The sequence below is a fragment of the Bubalus kerabau genome, chromosome 2 (genome assembly GCF_029407905.1).
Source record: "Bubalus kerabau isolate K-KA32 ecotype Philippines breed swamp buffalo chromosome 2, PCC_UOA_SB_1v2, whole genome shotgun sequence".
Taxonomy (NCBI): domain Eukaryota; kingdom Metazoa; phylum Chordata; class Mammalia; order Artiodactyla; family Bovidae; genus Bubalus; species Bubalus kerabau.
Genome location: NC_073625.1, coordinates 98,789,084 through 98,809,344, shown reverse-complemented (window position 1 = coordinate 98,809,344; position 20,261 = coordinate 98,789,084). Strand labels below are relative to the sequence as shown.

The 20,261-nt window shown below is 38.3% G+C and overlaps 1 protein-coding gene across 24 annotated transcripts in view; it reads right to left on the bottom strand.

Moving 5' to 3' along the window:
* BBX (BBX high mobility group box domain containing) overlaps nucleotides 1-20,261 on the bottom strand; it is a 295,437-nt gene that overhangs the window by 63,430 nt on the left and 211,746 nt on the right. For all 24 annotated transcript variants that reach the window (XM_055568067.1, XM_055568048.1, XM_055568050.1 and 21 more), the window contains 2 exons: nucleotides 18,493-18,691; nucleotides 14,698-14,765 (listed from right to left, as the gene is read on the bottom strand). In XM_055568067.1, the coding sequence (XP_055424042.1) occupies nucleotides 14,698-14,765; nucleotides 18,493-18,691 (267 nt within the window). The remainder of the gene's footprint in view (nucleotides 1-14,697; nucleotides 14,766-18,492; nucleotides 18,692-20,261) is intronic.

The window sequence follows — 20,261 nt, the reverse complement described above, 5'->3', positions numbered from 1 at the left end:
AGGCAATGCATTTCATGATGATTAACCAAAGTGAAATTTCTACAATGACACTCGTTTGATCTCTTGGCTTTCTACAACCAAAACCAATGAATATCTACTTTTTCCACATTCTGTATTTCCCCAATATTTCATATCACTTGACTACATGAAAACACAAATGAGTTTTGATCATTATAAACCTTTTGGGAAAATAAACCTCAGGTCAAATTTTTGTGTTCCAGGGTTTTCCCGAATTTATATACAAGTCTCAATCTTAGAAAAGTTAGTATTATTTTCCTAAGAGAAATTTCTTTTATAATATATTCTTATATATTATTTACTATATTGGGTAAACATTTAACACTCTAAAATCTTTACTTGTGATTTTCATTATTAACAATAGTTACAGAAACACTACTGACTTCTTAAAAAAAAATTCTTGCTGTTAATCAAGTACTATTCTCAGGATACATATTTCCTTTTTTACTGAATGTTAAAATTGACTACATTTGGGTGAAATAATCACCTTGGTAGCCCGTAATTCAAAAGTCATAGGAGTCATAGCATGTTGCTGCTGCTGCTAAGTCACTTCAGTTGTGTCCGACTCTGTGTGACCCCATGGACGGCAGCCCATCAGGCTCCCCTGTCCCTGGGATTCTCCAGGCAAGAACACTGGAGTGGGTTGCCATTTCCTTCTCCAATGCATGCAAGTGAAAAGTGAAAGTGAAGTCACTCAGTTGTGTCCGACCCTCAGCGACCCCATGGACTGCAGCCCACCAGGCTCCTCCGTCCATGGGATTTTCCAGGCAGGAGTACTGGAGTGGGGTGCCACTGGGGAAGAATTTTAGTATCCCTCTGATCTGCCCCCTTTTACAGATAAAGGACATAGGACGAGAGAGGTAAACGACACCTCTACTCCCCAACAGTCAACGATCGCTGACCACCACAAGACATAAGAATGTGTTTGTGCTCCAGCTTCTCCCAGAGGTTTTGTTTAACGCAGAATCCTCAACATTGCCTGGGTGCAATGTAGATACTCAAGAACTTGTTGAATTAACTAAGTTAAAATTGATAACATGTCTTTTAAATACCAAATCAGTGTGTCCCCTCTCTTTTCTTCCCTGAATGGCAAAGTTAAGAGAATCTGAGGGAACAAGTTATTTTCTACTCTAGGAGAAAAATGAAAGTTAAAAATACTTTTTAGAAACCTGTTTCTGAAAACAAAATAATCCAAGATCACTGTTTAAAATCTGGAAAAAAAAATACAGAAGAAAACTCTACATCTACAATGTTATCTCCCAAAGATAAGCACTGTTAGAATTCCATGTATATTCTTGAAGTTGTGTGTAGAGATAATGTTTTCAACAGAAATGGGATATTGTACTAGTTACAAAATGTTTGCTTTTAACAGTACATTGATTTTCTTGTGTTACTAAACCTTTCCCTATGTAATTTTAATAACTGCATGTGATTAGATGGTTGAATCTATGGGAAGAGCCAGCAGTGACCCAGGTTATATTCCTAAAACCACAGTTTCACACTGATGATGTATTTTCTAACAACATCACAGACCACTGGACAGAAGCAAGTATTTAAAATTTTAATTGTCACCTTTGGATTTGAAAGAGTATTGGCCACCTTCTTCCAGTGATAAGCTCCATAGAAAAGGTGCAGAAGCTTTAATTAATTTGCCACCTGTGGTTTGGCTGCCAAAGCCTGATTCCCTTGCTGTCCGTAACTATTTGACAACCAGTGTGCCAAAAAGTCCAGTAGTTTTTATTTGCTTTCTAAATATATGACCCAAGGAGACACAAAATGTACTTTAAAAAGGCCAACAAATCCTGACATTACTAGCCACAAAAAATTCCTTTCTTTTAAAATAAAACTCCATATAGTTTCTGAACAATGAAAAAAATCAATACTGTTCTGGTTTATAAGGAATCTAGGGGTGTTTAGCCCCTAGATACCTTGGTAAATAATCAAAATTTTATTTTATTTTGATTTCCTTGGGAATTCCCAGGCAGTCCAATGGTTAAGGATTCGGCACTTTCACTGCTGTGGCCTGCTTTCAATCCCTGGCCAGCGAACTATGATCCCACAAGCTGCATGACCAAAAATATAAATTAATTAAAAAAAAATTGAGCCCAGGATTAAATGAAAATAAGGTGACTTGATATGTAGATGGCACACATGACAAATCTATAGAAATATTTAGAATTAAGTATATTATCATATGGAGTAGGCAATGGCACCCCACTCCAGTGCTCTTACCTGGAAAATCCCACGGACGGAGGAGCCTGGTAGGCTGCAGTCCATGGGGTCACTGGGAGTCGGACACGACTGAGCGACTTCACTTTCACTTTTCACCTTCACGCATTGGAGAAGGAAATGGCAACCCAGTCCAGTGTTCTTGCCTGGAGAATCCCAGGGACGGGGGAGCCTTGTGGGCTGCAGTCTATGGGGTCGCAGAGTCGGACACGACTGAAGCGACTTAGCAGCAGCAGCATATTATCATATATGGGAGCTACCCTATATAAAGTCTACACAATACACACGCATATTTTTATTTCAGATCCCATGATGCATAAGACAGTTATCATTTATGGGATTAGTTTCCCCATGGCTCAGTTAGAGTTCATATTAACTGTAAAAAGAAAAGTCAACTTTCTTTTAAGTGCCATTGTAGATAATTTGGCCATGCCTATATATCCAGCCATAAAAGTTTAAAGTTAAATTAAGACCCCCTGCAAATCATTATGATAGGTGGTCTTAAGTAAAACTTTCTGCTTATATGAAGAATTCAAATGTGAGTAATTATCAAGATGTTTATAACCCTATTTCCCTCCCCCCCTCAGTTTTGTCTGACTCTTTGTGACCCCAGGCTCCTCTGTCGATGGAATTCTCCAGGCAAGAATACTGGAATGGGTAGCCATTATCTTCTTCAGAGGATCTTCCTGACCCAGGGATGAGTCTGGGTCTCCTGCATTGCAGGTGGATTCTTTACTATCTAAGCCATGAGGGAAGCCCCTATAACCCTGCACATGTCAATTGTACTATGCAATCAGAGAAGTTTATATGAGCGAGTTTGTGCTCCCCATGGACTAGATCCATAGTAAATGCACAGGGAATATTTGCTTGACTGACTTGATTCTCCATGTTTATAAATATGAAGAATCTCAATGACCTGGCCAGGAATCACACAACAAAGACTGCTCAATGGTAAGAACAGCTATTACAGCCACTGAGGTTATGCATTTTACTGCAGTGGATAACATCTTCTTTTAAAATCTAGTCACTCTTACTTTAAAGCACTGTAGATTTAGCCTTTATCTTCAGTGTAGTATAATGGAAACAACACAAAGTTAGGAGCCAGAAGAACTGGCTTACTACTAAACTATGTGGTTACTTAACTTTCTAGTTCATAGAAGAACAGAAGGAGCAAATCAGAAGGGGCCAAGAGTTGGGATAAGAAAAGGGAAGAGTGTTGAAAAAGAAACAATGTCACCAGCAACAAGACACAGAAGGAAAAGACAGAAAAACTGTAGACACAATATGTTTTAAATTTTACTGAAGTATAGTTGACTTAGTTTATGATAGACTTAAGGGTATACTGTATAATACAGGGAATATAGCCAATACTTTGAAATAACTCTAAATGGAAAGTAACCTTCCAAAATTGTATTACAATTAAAAAAAATCTCAGTTACTTAGAAAAGTGGGCTACCACAAAAAAAAAAAAAACAAAACAAAACAAAGTAGATCAAGTGGTCCTAAAGTTTCTCCTGAGTGTAGTAAATTAGTATTTATAACTATGATTCTAAGTTGTCAAGATAAGGATAATTATAAAATGTATTCTTTATTTTAAAAAGGCAGAAATAAATGTGTGTGATACATGCTAGACCTGCTGCTGCTGCTGCTGCTAAGTTGCTCAGTCGTGTCTGACTCTGTGCGACCCCATAGACGGCAGCCCACCAGGCTCCCCCGTCCCTGGGATTCTCCAGGCAAGAACACTGGAGTGGGTTGCCATTTCCTTCTCCAATGCGTGAAAGTGAAAAGTGAAAGTGAAGTCGCTCAGTCGTGTCCGACTCCCAGCGACCCCATGGACTGCAGCCTACCAGGCTCCTCCGTCCGTGGGATTTTCCAGGTAAGAGCACTGGAGTGGGGTGCCATTGCCTACTCCGACATGCTAGACCTACTTCCACCTAAAAACTCAAAATGTAAAAACGGCTCAACGACATGGAAAATGTACTGAGGTAGAATTCATTCTTGCATGTCTGACAAATGAGGCATCCAGTGCAACTGTACATATTTGTGCATACATGTGAATGTTTGATAAAGAAATTTGGCATTATACCCACATGGAAGGAAGAGGTTATTTCTGACAAAAGGCTCCTATTTAAGAAATGTTATTAGAGGGGCCTAGACCTTGGGGTAGGAGAAGGCAATAGCACCCCACTCCAGTACTCTCACCTAGAAAATCCATTGACGGACGAGCCTGGTGCGCTGCAGTCCACGGGGTCGCTAAGAGTCAGACACGACTGAGCGACTTCACTTTCACTTTTCCTTTCATGCATTGGAGAAGGAAATGGCAACCCACTCCAGTATTCTTGCCTGGAGAATCCCAGGGACGGGGGAGTCTGGTGGGCTGCCGTCTATGGGGTCGCACAGAGTCAGACACGACTGAAGCAACTTAGCAGCAGCAGCAAACCTTAGGGTATCACTTTGCTGTTTGTATTTACAGTATTCTTAATTACTTATTAAGAGGGATATGGCTAAATATAACAAAATATAGAGATTAAAGGTATTTGTCCATTAATTAAGAAGGAAGAAAAATCCCAAATGAGCAGACATTCAGTAAAGGGAGAAAAAAACTCAAGTAGCTGTTTCTAGAAATAATTTCTGAAATAATCCATAAAGCCACTAGGTGTTGCTATATGCCCAATAAAGAAAACTGCTAAAGGGCTTTTAAACGCCTTTTTGTTAGCCACATACGTGTTCAACTTCCCTTAAATCCAATCTTCCCTTTAAATTAGCTATAATTCTCAATAACCAAGGAAGGGGAATGATTAGTATAATTAAGAATTATGACGAGGTAGTATTTTTCCCGCAGGCAAAATGTACATCGTAATAACAAGAGACATAGAAACATGACCTGGTCCCTTTATATAAAACAAAATCAAGCCAGTCAGATGCACTGTAAGTGGTCTGGAAAGCTAGGTTTTATTAAGCCCATTCCTACTTCTCAAGGCACAAAACCAGTCACAGAGCTGGACTGTGATGAATACACAGTCAACCAATGCTATGAAGTGCACTGGTCATATCTGAGCTCCACATCCCTGCCCTTGCTAATTCAAACATTTATTGATTACTCATTCCTCCAACAAATATTCATAAACACCTAATATGTGCCAGAACAAAGACTGCTGCTCTCTTTTAAGAAGCCGACATCCCACCTGTGTGCCTTATATGTCAGGGAATAAAATAACCCTAAGGGGATGAGTCTGGCCCTTAAGGTGCTTGTGGTTCAAGTGCAGGAGACAGCTACACATTAAGAATAGATGTGCCTCCTGGTGGAATATTATAAGGTCAATGGGAGGACAGAGAAGCAGTCTTCATTCTATCTGGGGGTGGATGGAAGAAGTAAGGTAAGTAGCATCTGAGATACCCCTAGAAGGAACATCAGAATTGTGGAAATGATGTGGTAACAGCAGGGGGCAAAGTACGGCTTACGTGCCCTGTGTACATAAGCATCAGCAATTTTCCCAGTGTGGCTGAAGACTGAGATGTCTGGGAATGCGGTAGGAGATGAACTGAACCGAGAGGAACTTGAACGCTACTTTAGTAAGTCTGATGATTAGGCTGAAGGCAATGGGGAGTCAGCCAAGGTTTATAGTCAGAGGAGCGGCATGATGAGAGATGTGTAGTCAGAGAGTGCTTTCAGTGGAGTGCAGGATGACCCTGGCTGGGGAGTGACTGGAGGCAGTAGACTAATTAGAAGGTTAAGGAAATAAACCAGCTAAGATGTGGGGCCCCAATTCAATCAGAGATGGCATTTGCCAGGCCTCAGTAACAACTGGGAAGGGTATCAAGGCTGAGGGAGAGGGGCCAGTAAGTGCCAGTTTCTAAGGTAAGTTTGTCTTCTTTGGGAGGAGTGGGGTTGTGAGTAGAGGAATCCCTTTCAGAGTTCAAGTGTTAAAGATCTGGGTGACTCTGAGGCCCATGTACTGACACTTACCCTCGCTCAACCTGGCCCAGGCTTTCCCACAGTTGGCACTTTTTGCCAAGGATCCTTCTATACCAGCATCTGGGTGATCACTTAATTTGCATTTAATATGAGATGTTAAATGGACTTGCGCTTTCAAACACAGGTGAACTCAATGTAAGTATATTATATCCAAGTAAGTCCTTCAAAATCTGCTTAAGGACTAAAATGGAGCCACTCTTAATTAAACCTAAATGAGGTTAAGGAGTACCTGAGGACTAAAGAAGTGCACTTGACTGACAGACACCAGGGCTGGGGTGCAGCCGAAAGGGAACCGGGCCACCCTGGGGACCACACCAAATACTACCACACAGAATTGAGAATTCCTTGAAACTAGAATGCAAATCAAGTCAAGCCATCCTGGGCTGAGAGGAAGGATAAGTCCTGGCTTTCCTTGGGGCACCAGGGCCACCAGAGTCAAGTTCCCTGTCATTCTAAGCCATGTGGCAGAGCGCTAGGATGGAAGTTCAGGTCAGACTCCAGGCCACTTCTGTAAAGTGCGACAGACACTGAGAAAAACCAGAGCATCTTGCCGCCTCAGTTTCCTCATTTGATAAAACAGGTAACAACGCTACTGACTTCTTCACCGGACACAGTGAGGACAGGATGCAGCTGTGCATATAAATACACTTGTCGACAACAACGCAGCAGCACAGTCCCACCCTTCTCATTCATCCACTTGTTCATTCTCCTCTTTCCCCACTCACTTGCTGCCCACCTTTCCCATTCCCCCTTTCCACCACCTCTGGGAAACGGAGGGGCTCCTCTGAGCTCGTCAGCATCTTGAGCAATGCGGCTCGGGGACTCATGAGGACAGGTGCCTGTCAATCAGGTTGGGCAGAAGGACTTGATTCTCTGGCTTTGAGCCCCACTGTTAGAGATGGAAGATGCTGGGCTGGATGGGCAGTAAGCAGCGGCATATTATAAAAAGGAAGGGTGTCTACCCAGAACTGAAGTTCAAGGAGCCCACTTAATGTGAATTTAAATATAAATATAGAATTTCCTCACTATGTTTAAAAGCTATAAAACTGTGAGAAGGGAATTAAAAGCTTTGAAAAGTGAAAGTGAAGTCGCTCAGTCGTGTCCAACTCTTTGCAACCCCATGGACTGTAGCCTACCAGGCTCTTCTGTCCATGGGATTTTCCAGGCAAGAGTACTGGAGTGGGTTGCCATTTCCTTCTCCAGGGGATCTTCCCAACCCAGGGATCAAACCTGGGTCTCCCTCATTGTAGGCAGATGCTTTTACCGTCTGAGCCACCAGGGAAGCCCGTATATTAAAAGCTTTGGTGGGGGGCAAAAGTTGTGAAGGGGGCAAGAGTTAGGGGTGAGGTTGGAATTCAGTGGATTTTAGCATCCTGAAGTGGTCAAATATAGCAGCCTAAGAGAGGCAGAAGTCACAGTAGCTCAATGTTACCAACAGGTAGTAAAAATAACTGTCCCACTTCACTGATATGAGAAATTGTAAGAAAGGGGAAATTTTTCAATTTTACCAAAATCTGTATTTGTTTTAAATTTAAAACTCACAATGTTTTAACTATGGACATATTCATTAATTTAACAGATACTGGTATTACCACCTTTTCTTTATCTCATTTCACCCATCTCATTACTTAATGGAACATATACAGGTTTAAATGCTAGTATAATGACCTTCTTGCTCTAAGACGTTAGAGAAGTTATTTAACCTCTCTAGCCTAGTTTCCTCATTTATGAAATGGGAAATAATAAACCAACCTCTTAAGGCTCATGGAAAGATGAAATGAGATAACCAGTGTAAGTGCTTAGTATAGGGCTTGGTCCCCAGAAAGTACTCATGAAATGCCTGTGCATAAAGCTGCAGCTCAGAACACCGCTGGAGAAGTGGCAGGGGCTGAGCTGAGGTGGGCAGGGACTGAATCACAAGTGGGCTACTGGAAGACTGAAGTTAGTCCCTCTGGGCTCAAATCCTAGTTCTGTCACGTCATAGCCACACAATCTTGAGCAGGTTATTTGCTCAATGTGAGTATGCTGCTGGTAAAGCATACTATAGCCTGTAGGAGTAATAGCCCGACATTTCAAGTATGAAATGGCTAGAATAAATTATGGTAATAATACTAGGTACCAATACTAGAATGCTTTTCAGGAGAGGTAAAAATGTCTTTTTTTAAATTAATCTTCATAGAAGTCTTGGGAGTTAGAGGCAAGCGAGTATTATTAGCTCCATTTTACAGGATGGAAGGAAAACAAAAATGTGACTTGATCTTAACTTTACTGTCATATTTCTTCATGCCAACAAAAGAACGAGGCATCCTAAAATCACAAGTTCAGGTCTAATACACTTTCCAAATGTCTAAAGGTTTGTCTTCATTTATTCAACTAAATAGATATTGATACCATCAAACCTTTTTATCAGTTATGATTACTCTGCCTAATTTTTCTTATTTTCCATTATTCCTCAAATCATCTCTTCCGTTTCAGGCAAGATGACTTCTGTGCTCACCTAGATCTAATACTGACCTTTCCAATATTATTCCAAGCTGTTCTATACATTATGTGTTGAATAATCTCCCCTTTCATCTCTGAAATGTATTTCTTCCTGCCTTTATTTTTAAATTTTAATTTAGCTTTATATTTTTATGTTTTATTTTTTAAAGTTAAAAATATAAGACTACAGATTTTCAGTCCTGGAGATTACTTACAGAAATTCTAGATCATAATACTTATACTTCATTTATTGCATTTCCATCTTCAGAATATAACTCACTGATATGAAACATAACGGCTTAACTCAATGTAATAACTTCCTTCTCCTTAGCTCTTCCCAGAGTTTATGAACATTATTACTTTGCTTAAATTTTTAATAATATTACTTTTAATTCTACTTTTTATTTCTTGTTCCTTAAAAGTAAAAAAGAGGAGATATGTTCACTAAAGCTACTGGACACTGTTCAACAGACCGGGTCTCTGATGTTCCCTGATTAGTATACTTTAAGCTTATATCATATTTTCTCAATTAAAAAGGGTCATTTGCTTTTTGATTTATTTAAGTTTACTAAAATCTCATATTCTCTGGAAACATTCCATTTTCTTCACTATTATGGGGTTATTTCCTAACAAGACTTCTATGCTTACATTTCACTGGGTCTCAGTAGAGACAAGCTTAACATGCCATTTTGAGTGTGTGTGTGTGGTGGGGGTGGGGAGCAGTAGTCACTCCCTAATGGCTGTCTTGCTCAAAACAGACACACCTTAAGAGATATCACGGGTACAGCTGCAGACCACTACCATCAAAAGCGAATACTGCAGTAAAGCTAGTCACACAAAGTTTTGGTTTTCCAGAGTACATAAAAGTTATGTTTATACTATAAATAGTCTATTAAGTGAACAAGGGCTTCCCAGGTGGCAATAGTAGTAAAGAACCCATCTACCAATGTAAGAGAGGTAAAAATCACAGGTTCAATCCCTGGTTCTGGAAGATCCCCTGGAGGAGAGTATGACAACCCACTCTAGTATTCTTGCCTGGAGAAGCCCATGCAGGGACAGAGGAGCCTGGGGGCTACAGTTTACAGGGTTGCACACAGTTGGACACGACTGAAGTGACTTAGTGCACACACCCATGCAAGTGTACAATAACTTTATACCTAAAAAATATACACACCTTAATTTAAATGCCTTATTGCTCAAAAACGCTAACTATCATGAGCCTTCAGTGGGTTGTAATCTTTTTTCTGATGGAGGGGCTTGCATTGACATTGATGGATGACTGATCAGTGTGGTGGCTGCTGAAGGTCTGAGCGGCTGTGGCAATTTCTTAACATAAGACAGCAATAAAGTTTGTCATATTGATGGACACTACCTTTCACGAATGACTTCTCTGCAGCCTGCAATGTTCTTTGATAGCATTTTACCCAAAGTAGAAGTTCTTTCAAAAACTGCAGCCAATCCTTTCAAACCCTGACACTGCTTTATCAACTAAATTTATGTCACATTGTAAATCCTTTCTTGGCATTTCAACAATCTTCATAGCATTTTCACCAAGAGGATATCCCACTTCAAGAAGCTACTTCCTTTGCTCCATTAGAAGCAACTCCTCATCCATTCAAGTTTTATCACGAGATTGAAGCAATTCAAGTTATATCTTTAGCTCCTAATTCTAGTTCTCTTGCTATTTCCAGCACATCTGCAGTTACTTCTTCCAATGAAGTCTGGAACCACTCAAAGTCATCCAGGAGGGTTGGAATCAACTTTTCCCCATCTCCTATTAATCCTGATTATTATTTTTTTCTCTCTGGTCATGCCGCATGGCTTGCAGGATAGCCTCGGGTCCCAACCACTGAACTGCCAGGGAATTTTCTTAATGTTGATATTTTGATTTCTTCCCATGAAATGCAAACATTCTTAGTGGCATCAAGAATGGTGAATCCTTTCCAGAAGGTTTTCAACTAAATGACTTTGCCCAGATCCATCAGAGGAATCACCATCTATGACAGCTACAGCCTTACAAAATACATTTCTTAAATAAGAAGACTTAAAAGTCAAAATGACCCCTTAATCCATGGGCCGCAGAACAGATGTGTAGAATAGTATGAAAACATTAGTCTTGCTGGGCGCCTATGTCAGAGCTCTTGGATGGCCAGGTGCATCGTCAATGAGCAGTAGTATTATAAATAAATATAATATTTATAGGACTCTTCATTTCTGAGTAGCAGGTCTCAACAGTGGGTTTGAAATATTCAGTTAACTATGTAATAAACAGACATGCTGTCACCCAGGTGGAGCAGTCAGAATGCACACAACATTTATCAACTAAGTTCACTGTTTTATATGGATATGATTTGTAGCACCCCCCAGCCCCCAGCTCAGATTACAATAGTAACATTAAAGGTCACTGATCATAGACTGCCATAACAAATATAATAATAATGAAAAGTTTGAAATTCTGCAAGAATTGATAAAATGTGACAGAGAGATACAAAGTGAGTAAATATGGTTGGAAAAATGGTGCCAACTGACCTGCTGGATGCAGGGTTGCCAAAAGCCCTCAATTTGTAAAAATTGCAGTATCTGCAATGCACAATAAAATGAAGGATGCCTATACATTTATTTTGCTTCTTTAATTCATATACTCTTAACAACAAACACTGCTTTTAAAAATTTATCTCAAATATGAAATATATTTCAGTGTATTCTGGGTATAAAGAAAATACAGGACTAACCATTTATGTGAAAAAGAGTCAAACAAACTGTAAATGCAATTCTTACCCCATTTCACTCATCAGAGACACAAATAGTAGCATATAAAAATGCTGCCCTAATAATGCCAAACATACTGTGGCAAATTTAAAGTTAATCAGAAGACTACGGAGAAAGCAAAAACTCAGACATCCTGCTTGTTATTATTTGCTCACTGCTATATCAAGAACCTATAATTTCTAAAAACCCTAAGAGCACATCATATGTAGATCTATGAAATGTATAAACCAAAGAAACTTTAACCTAGAGTTTTTATTGTTCCTGTAACAGTAAGCCTCTCTACCTTCTGTTGATGGAATTGTTTTTTAAATTTTTCATATTAAAAAAAAAATAGGCTTCTGAGGACTTTTTCTATGTGATTAGGTTTCAGGCTGACAAATAAAGGAAAATCTCCTTTTCAATAAGCCATTTCAGAGTAAGAATTTTCTCATGGCATTTTAAAAATTCATTACAATTAGACCTCCTCTGTAGAAGAATTTTTGTAAAATGTCACTTTATTTGACTGGTCCTACCCAACAGTTTAAACAGACTTCATGGTAATTGTTCCAAATCTAAGAAGTATCAAATTTCTGTACTTCTTTCCTTATCTCATTATCTTTACAATTTTCTTTTAAAAATATAAGTATGTATTCATTGTTTGTCATCTGCCAATGTACATAAGCCCCTAAAGTTCTATGAAAATGTCTACATATTTGGAATGCGATTTTGCATAGAAATTAGGTATTAAATGAAATCTACTGACAGCTATGAAATAAACTCTCAAACTAATTATATTTAGAGACAGCATTATGTTATACAAACTGTGCCCCTTTATTGTTTCAATAACTCAAGACCATTTTCAATAATGCCTAAATATATCTGAGACAAGAAGGAGGAATTATGAAGAAAGACTTGTATTCTTAGAAGTGGTCCTTAAAAACCTAAGTGCTGGCAGCTTCCTTAGTATGAAATTCCTTCTCCTGTATGGTTCATTTCTTTCAGCCATTTAATTTTCTGTTTCTTTAGCTTGAGAATTTTCAAAATGGTTCCCCTTCATCAGAAATGGAAGGTTGACCACTGCATGATTTAAACTGCTTCTGTCAAACTCTGCTGTCCTCATAAGTGGGGAGAAGAGCTATTCAATAAAAAGAGCCCAAAAGACAAATTTTAATTAAAAAAAAAAAAAAAGTATTCTTTTTTCTGACTAGCATTTTCATCCATCTGTAAGTTCTATACATGTTTATTTGTTTACATTTTTTCCTGAAAATTAGAAGGAATGCTAACAGATGTTTGGAAGAAAATTTCATTATTATCTAATCTATCAGAAAAGATGATACTGACTTTCACAATACAGTGCATTCTTGGGAATCATGAGTCAGACTGTGCTGAAAGGACACATGCACGTTATTATGCCAACATTCACCTTTGGGAACATACTTGGGATGCTCTACGCTCTAGTCAGAGTTAATCTGATTGCTTTTAATGTGTCATAAAGTCAAATAATGCCAGAGAAGGCTGTCATGTGAGGAAATACAAACATGCTGAATGATGAGTACACAAAAGTACAAAGTTTCCTTTTTCAGCTAAAGATAAGTACAATGTAAGTAAGTACTGATCCACCAAATTGACACATTTATTGTGATTCTAAATTGAACAGAACTAACAAGTTAAACCCGAAGGCGATGGCACTCCACTCCAGTACTCTTGCCTGGAAAATCCCACGGATGGAGGAACCTGGTAGGCTGCAGTCAGTGGGGTCGCAACAAGTCGGACACGACTGAGTGACTTCACTTTCACTTTTCACTTTCATGCATTGGAGAAGGAAATGGCAACCCACTCCAGTGTTCTTGCCTGGAGAATCCCAGGGACAGTGAAACCTGGTGGGCTGCCGTCTATGGGGTCGCACAGAGTCGGGCACAACTGAAGTGACTTAGCAGCAGCAACAAGTTAAATCAGATTGAATATCTGGTCAACTACTATGGATCCCAAACATAAACTATAAATAATAAAAGAGTGTTGTGATGTAAATATGTGGTATCTTCTAAAACAACTATTTGAATATGCTTTAACTGTAATTCATAAGGCATGCATACAACTTAAGAAAGGAAGGAAGGAATATATATATGTGTATGTGTGTGTTAGTTGCTCATTCGTGTCCGACTCTCTGCGATCCCATGGACTGTAGGCTGCCAGGCTCCCCTGTCCATGGAATTCTCCAGGCAAGAATACTGGAGAGGGTTGACATTCCCTTCTCCGGGGGAGTTTTCCCGACCCAGGGATCGAACCCTGGTGTCAAGCGTTGCAGGCAGATTCTTTACCATCTGAGGCATCAGGGAGGCCCATACATATATATGTATGTACATACATACGTATGTGTATACGTATATGCAATAAAATTGCTATTTTGGGTCCTAAGTAGTAATGCTGGTTGGGGATTGAAAATTTTCCATTTCAAGGACTTCAGTGTATAAAATAATGTGACCAGCAGCAGGTCAATGCATCTGGCCTCTGCTAAATGGGTTTGGAAAATAGAGAAATTCCACAAATGCAAACTATGCATGGCTATTGACTACTACCTGCCTGTCAAGTCTATATCTAAGAGTTATTTAGCAAACACAGCCCAATAACTATACAAGGGAATAAAACAAGACCAAGGTCATTAGGAGGGTCTGGGTCCTTTTTCATTTTCCATTTTAAAGAATAAGCAATCCTAAAATTGCTTTCTGATTTTCTGATAAAACATTTTCTGATTTTCAAAAGCAGGAGTTTGGATTTATTCAGGTACCAGAGAGACCAACAGTCTCATGCTTTTTTTTTAAACTCTTACCTTTTCACTAACAAGTCTAAATGAGAACATCACAAAAGCAGACACTGTTATAAACAGAATGAATGACTCATAGGATCCACCATCTGAACTCCATTACAAAGCCATGGCAAATGCTAATTATCTGTACGTCCTAAGTGTTACGCCTGTGCTCAGAGAATCTCAAAATCTGCACTCAATCTCTGTTTGTGTCCTTTTGGGTTCATGTAACCTAGTCTGTTACTTTCAAGGCATAATACCATGCACACAGAAACCTTAATGAAAATTAAGGTTTAAAATTGAAAGCATGAAAATTAAAAGCATAGTTTGTTCATGAGCTGTTAACAGTGAAACTGCAGAATAAACACTGTGAACAGAACACAAGTGTCCATGTTATCAACTTCTAGCAGGAGTGGAACAGAGAGGGATAGGGATTACTTACCTCTGGTGTCCCAAGAGCATGTTCTCCAGCTAAAAGCAGCATGCTCAGGCCTCCCATTTGAGTAGGATCTAAATAAGCCAAAAGTAAGTAAATTATCAATTCACAACCATGGAGAACATATAATCCAAAACACTCACAAAGACTAACAATCAGAAATCCAACAGAACCACACATAACTTATTACAGAAAACTTTATGAAGCAGTAACCTGGCATATATATGCTTAGTACTCATACTTCTGTGAGCTTTAAGAATACCACTGTTGTCCACCATTCCAACAAAATACTTTATTCAGTACCATAGCTGTTTAGAACATGAATTATCTCCTAGTGCAATGCTTCTTTCCTTACTGCATGGGGAGTTTGGATGAAAAAAACAATAGAGTGCTTATGCTTGTTTTCTAAGAAATTTGAGACTGTTATTCTCAAATTGTTATTTTTCCCACATGAAATCAGGGCTGATAAAAAGAACCAGGTCATTGGTGGAACATGAGAACAGAAAGACATTTTACAAATGAGCCACCAAAAATTTACTGGGCTTTGTTCAAATATTCTTTCTTTAAAACTTTCAAAAACAAATCTAAGTTCAACAGTGAAGTATTTCTGACATCTTAAATCTTAGGGATAAGGTTAGGGCCTTCCTCAAAATATCTTTTAGCATTCAAAATGAACCCTTTTTATACTACTGAAGGTCTTTGTTTTCATTCCTTCAATAATCAACAGAATGTAGAAAGAGAAACTGGTTGATCTATGACCCAGGATTATATCCAAACAAGAAAATACAGACAATAAGAAACCTATATCCTTTAAGGTTGTCTTAAATGAGTTACATTTCAGAACTTCAATAAAATAACATACGTGAAAATGCCTAAGCCAATGCTTAACCTAGTGCTTCCTGGTCCTCAATAAACACAATTTTTTTATTTTAGTAATCTCTCTACAATTAAAAATGAGGATCAGGCATAGTGTTGCCTGAAGACATTCAGGTGCTTCTTTTCTCTTTCTTTTTTGATTTTGTTTAAAGATATGTCCTTAAATCCATCTTTGAATACAAATCTGTCTCAAGAACTCATGAAGCAACTCTGACCACATCTTACAAATGGTCCAACTTTAAAAAAAGAAAAGAATCTGCGGGAGCTTTTCTAAAAAAAGGAAGAGTTTAGTAGAGGTAAAATATGTCACCAAATGATCAGGTGGTCACAAAACAGCTCCATATTGGAAGACCGCCTTGTAGGAAGAGATGTAGGAACACAGACCGATTTGCTAAAACAAGGTTCTTCGTTGTTAAGATTCAATCCTTAATTAAATGTTAAGTTTATGAACTATTGTGGCTGCCAAAACTGACACTTAAATCTATTGGCAAATAAAAATTAGGAGAAATGAACTGGGTGGAAAGTAAAAGTGAACTTCAGTTCTCAGGGCAGCCAAATACTTTTGGAACTGCCATTCTAGAGATAAGAAGGATTGAATAATTGCTTTCTAATAAAGATAAAAATGCGTTAGTTCAAATTACTAAGTAAAATACGAACATACTTGCATGATAATCTATTTACGTTATACACAAATATGACTTTGCTGTATAGACACTAAAACACAGACAAGAAATTACCATCATCCTTTATGTTAATTTATACTTATATAATGTTATTTGGACATATCAAAACTATACTTATATAAATAGCATGCATTCCCTTCACTCAGAGGACCTGCACTAAGTTAAATTCTACACAGCTTTTCCTTCTTGGATATCACACACTTGACTGCTTTGGGGTTATTAAAAAATGCAAAATGTCATGTGACAAGGACTACAGGGAAAACAAAATAAAATGAAATTCCATGTAAGCTTAAACTGGCCTCTAAAAGCCCTACAGCTTCTTCCTCTAGATTTAAACAGCTAAGAACCACGTTTTAATTAACAGCAAATTAGTTTGCTATCGTTGTGCTAAAAAGGAACATCAGACCAATGTTATCAGCTATATATAGCTTAACAAGGGCTGTGATCATGGATTTCCAACATCCATCACAGGCCCTTATATAATGTGAGAAAGTTCTTTTCCTTCTTTTCTGTATTTTTTTTTTAAAAGAATGCTGTTTTTAAAAACTGACCTGTAAATATCCTGGTTGAAACCTAACCAGGTTCCTCCAATGACCTGGTTCTTTTTATCAGCCCTGATTTCATGTGGGAAAAATAACAATTTGAGAATAACAGTCTCAAAATTTGAATTTGTAGGTATAACGAGTAGACTAATAAACTGACAGAAATAATGCTATAGATGGGCATCTTTTATAGCTTTCTGCAGTATTTCTGGTTTGTGAATAGCCACTGTATGCCAAACAAAACAAAACAAAACACAATCTAGAAAGACTGATCTAGACTTAGAAGTGGTAGAAAAAGCAATGGAAGATACATGCTAATCGAAGGAATTCATTCAGAAGCCAGTCAAAGATATACTCTGAGTTGGTCCTGATGATAAGTTCAGATGATTAAGTATTTTATAAAAACTCTTACTGACAGAATTTGTGGATTCTAGAAGCAGCAAGCAGGTTGAAGCTGAAATTGTACAAAGTAACAGCTGAAACAAAGACAGATCTCTATTCTGATTCCTCTGAGATATGCAAAGTATCACTTTGTAAGCTCACCTAGAATTATACCACAGATATTTACATAACAATCACCTGAAGACTTTGTTCCCCAAGAATGGCCAGATGGCATTTCTTAGATTTATATGTGACACCACCACATTGTTAGATGCCGCAAGTCACACACTGAACTGTTAAATCTCACTAGGCCTCCTGGCTATTAAAAAGTGAAGCGTTGTCACAATACTGCTCAACTTCCATTCCCAAGCTTTTTATTTTGCAAACTGTTCAGAGCTCCCATTTTGAAGAAAATTTGTTTGTACTAATGACACGGGAACCCTCTAGCTCCACACCAATTTCAATGCTTCCATCTTGCCCAGTCTCCCTAATTCATCCTGGAAACTTCTCTTGATTATGGTATTATAATAGCTAGGAAGACAGAACCATTTGCAAGGTGAATAAAAATACTTTATTTTGTGGTAATAAATGCTGTAACATTCCTTACCACCCAAAGAATATTAAAGGCTCAGAACAAATGGGACCATCTGGAATGTTCAATTTGCCGGGCCCGTAAAAGGATTGGGATGGCAATTCCCTCTAAAAAACAGCTGTCAGATCCATCCTAGATTTGTGATGGAGTTGTTCATCCTCCTGCCCTCGATGTTTCATATCCTCAAATGATCTACATAATTGTGGCTTGTTAGGTATGCAACACAACTAAGGTGCTTACAGTGTGTGTTAGTTGCTCGGTCGTGTCCGACTCTTTGCGACCCCATGAACTGTAGCCCGCCAGGATACTCTGTCCATGGGATTCTCCAGGCAAGAAAACTGAGTGGATTGCCATTCCCTTCTCCAGAGAAGGTGCTTACAGGGAACAACTTAATAGTGGGCATGAGTGTGTAAGCTGTTTTGTTACATTACAAAATCCCTGAGTTCCTGACAGTCTCCACATTGTTGTCTGCTTTTCCATATCAATGTCAGGAATCCACAGATATTTACAATGGCTCCACCACTTGGTCCAACCCTCCTTTCTTTAATTATATATACATTCTAAAGCATGTCATACTCCAAAGCTTTAAGCTAAGGTACATATTTGCCATTACTTCCTATTGGTCATAAATTTTGCTTTTCTCTCCCTCTCTATTATCTGTTAAAAATACTGCCTACATGAACTGCCCCAGTCTTAAAGAACAGGAAAAATTAGTGTTTAAACTCACCGGCCATTCCAAAGTTAAGCTGAGGGATTTCTTCAGTCTTTGTTTTCTTGGGGCTTGGCAAGTCTCTTGAAGAGTCAGATGGGAAGGCCCAGAGTTTCTTTCGTGGATTGACAGTGGTGGGTGCTGGGGATTTCACAGGCTTGTTTGTGGTAGGACACCATTTGTAGCCAGGATTTGCTTTCATAAACGCATCTTTATACTATAAATAAAGAACAGACAACATATTTTAATTAACACATAGATTGAAAAGGTTCTAATAGCCTTCACCTTACTCCTCTATTAAGATACTGAATAAAAAAAAAACAATACTTCTGTGTCTTTCGTTGTAGAAGAATGACAGCCTCAGTATGGGGCTTTAGAGCTAGGACATGAATTTATCTACTAGAAAGTTCATTTGTGGGATGAGGGTTCAGAGGCAACAAATTTTGTATCTTTCAACTCTCATTATTCTTTTTCCTTTCCAGTATCCAAATTCAGATCTCCGCCTGGTCTTGGTGGAGAAAGGGAGTTATCTGCCATGTTATTTGTCGTGTGTATATATTTCTAAGTAGGTATCAGATGCACATTACAAATGTGAGCAAATACCAGAGTCAGTAACTAGATTCTGCTCACTGCTTTATTTGGTAAGTTAAAAATTAAAACATGCTTTACTGCACAGGCAAATACAGGCAAATCTTACAGAGCAATGTAATCAGTTGTAGGATAAATGAACCAAGATCAAGAATGGCAAGAGAATGGGGCAGGGCAAACTGATGAACTTTTCAGTTATTTGCAGGGGCATGTAGAAGAAACAGTACTGGATACAGAGTCTAATTATCTGGGTTCAAAACCCACCTCTGCTGTTAGTCAGTGGTGGACATTAAGCAAGTTGTACAACCTTTTTCAGCCTCAATTCCTCCTCAAAACTACAAAGTGTAACTGCACCTGATCACATCCTAGGGGTTTGCAATGAACACATGTGATCACTAATGTGAACATACAGACAGCTGTGATGTGTGAGGTCAAAATTAATCCATCACAACATGGAGGTTTTCAGCCTTCGGTATCAATATCTTCTTTTCTCCTTTATTTTTCTATGGTTTTCTCCCTCTTTCCCAACTCTGCCATTCCCTTTCCCGACAATAAAATTAAATAAAATATATGTATGCTATTCATGTTCTATTACCAAAATTATGTCATTTGATAAAATATATTTTTATGTATTCTTCAATGATTTTGTTATTACTGCTAGATACCTTATTTAATTAATATGATTTGTTCAATCCTATAAAGCTTGCTTTTCAAAATGAATACTGTGTGTAAAATTAATTTAGTATAAGATTGAAACAGCTTTTTAAACTAACCCATTTGAAAAAGAAGTTCCTTTACCCTTAGTGTAAAAACAGTATCTCTGATCAAACTAATAAACACCACTTCACTTTAAATCATATAAATGAAAATTGTACTGTAGACAATATAATGCAAACTTAGTAGTCAATTGTTTAGTACTACCCCCCAGAATTACCCTTAATTCAAATTTTCTTAATAATCTTTTTGCTGTTAAACTAAATGCTGTACATCTGCATATTGATATATAGGTACATGCAGAAGGAAGATACAGTAAGATAAGTTCTACTCTTACAAAAATAATTGCAACAGGATACAAAGGCCAGATCCAGACTAGAATTTATCATCACATAGCAGAATAAATTTGAGGGTATCAATGTCACATTCACATGCATGAGGGGGATTTATAGGTTTGTTAAGCTGAGGCAGACAAACAGTTTTAC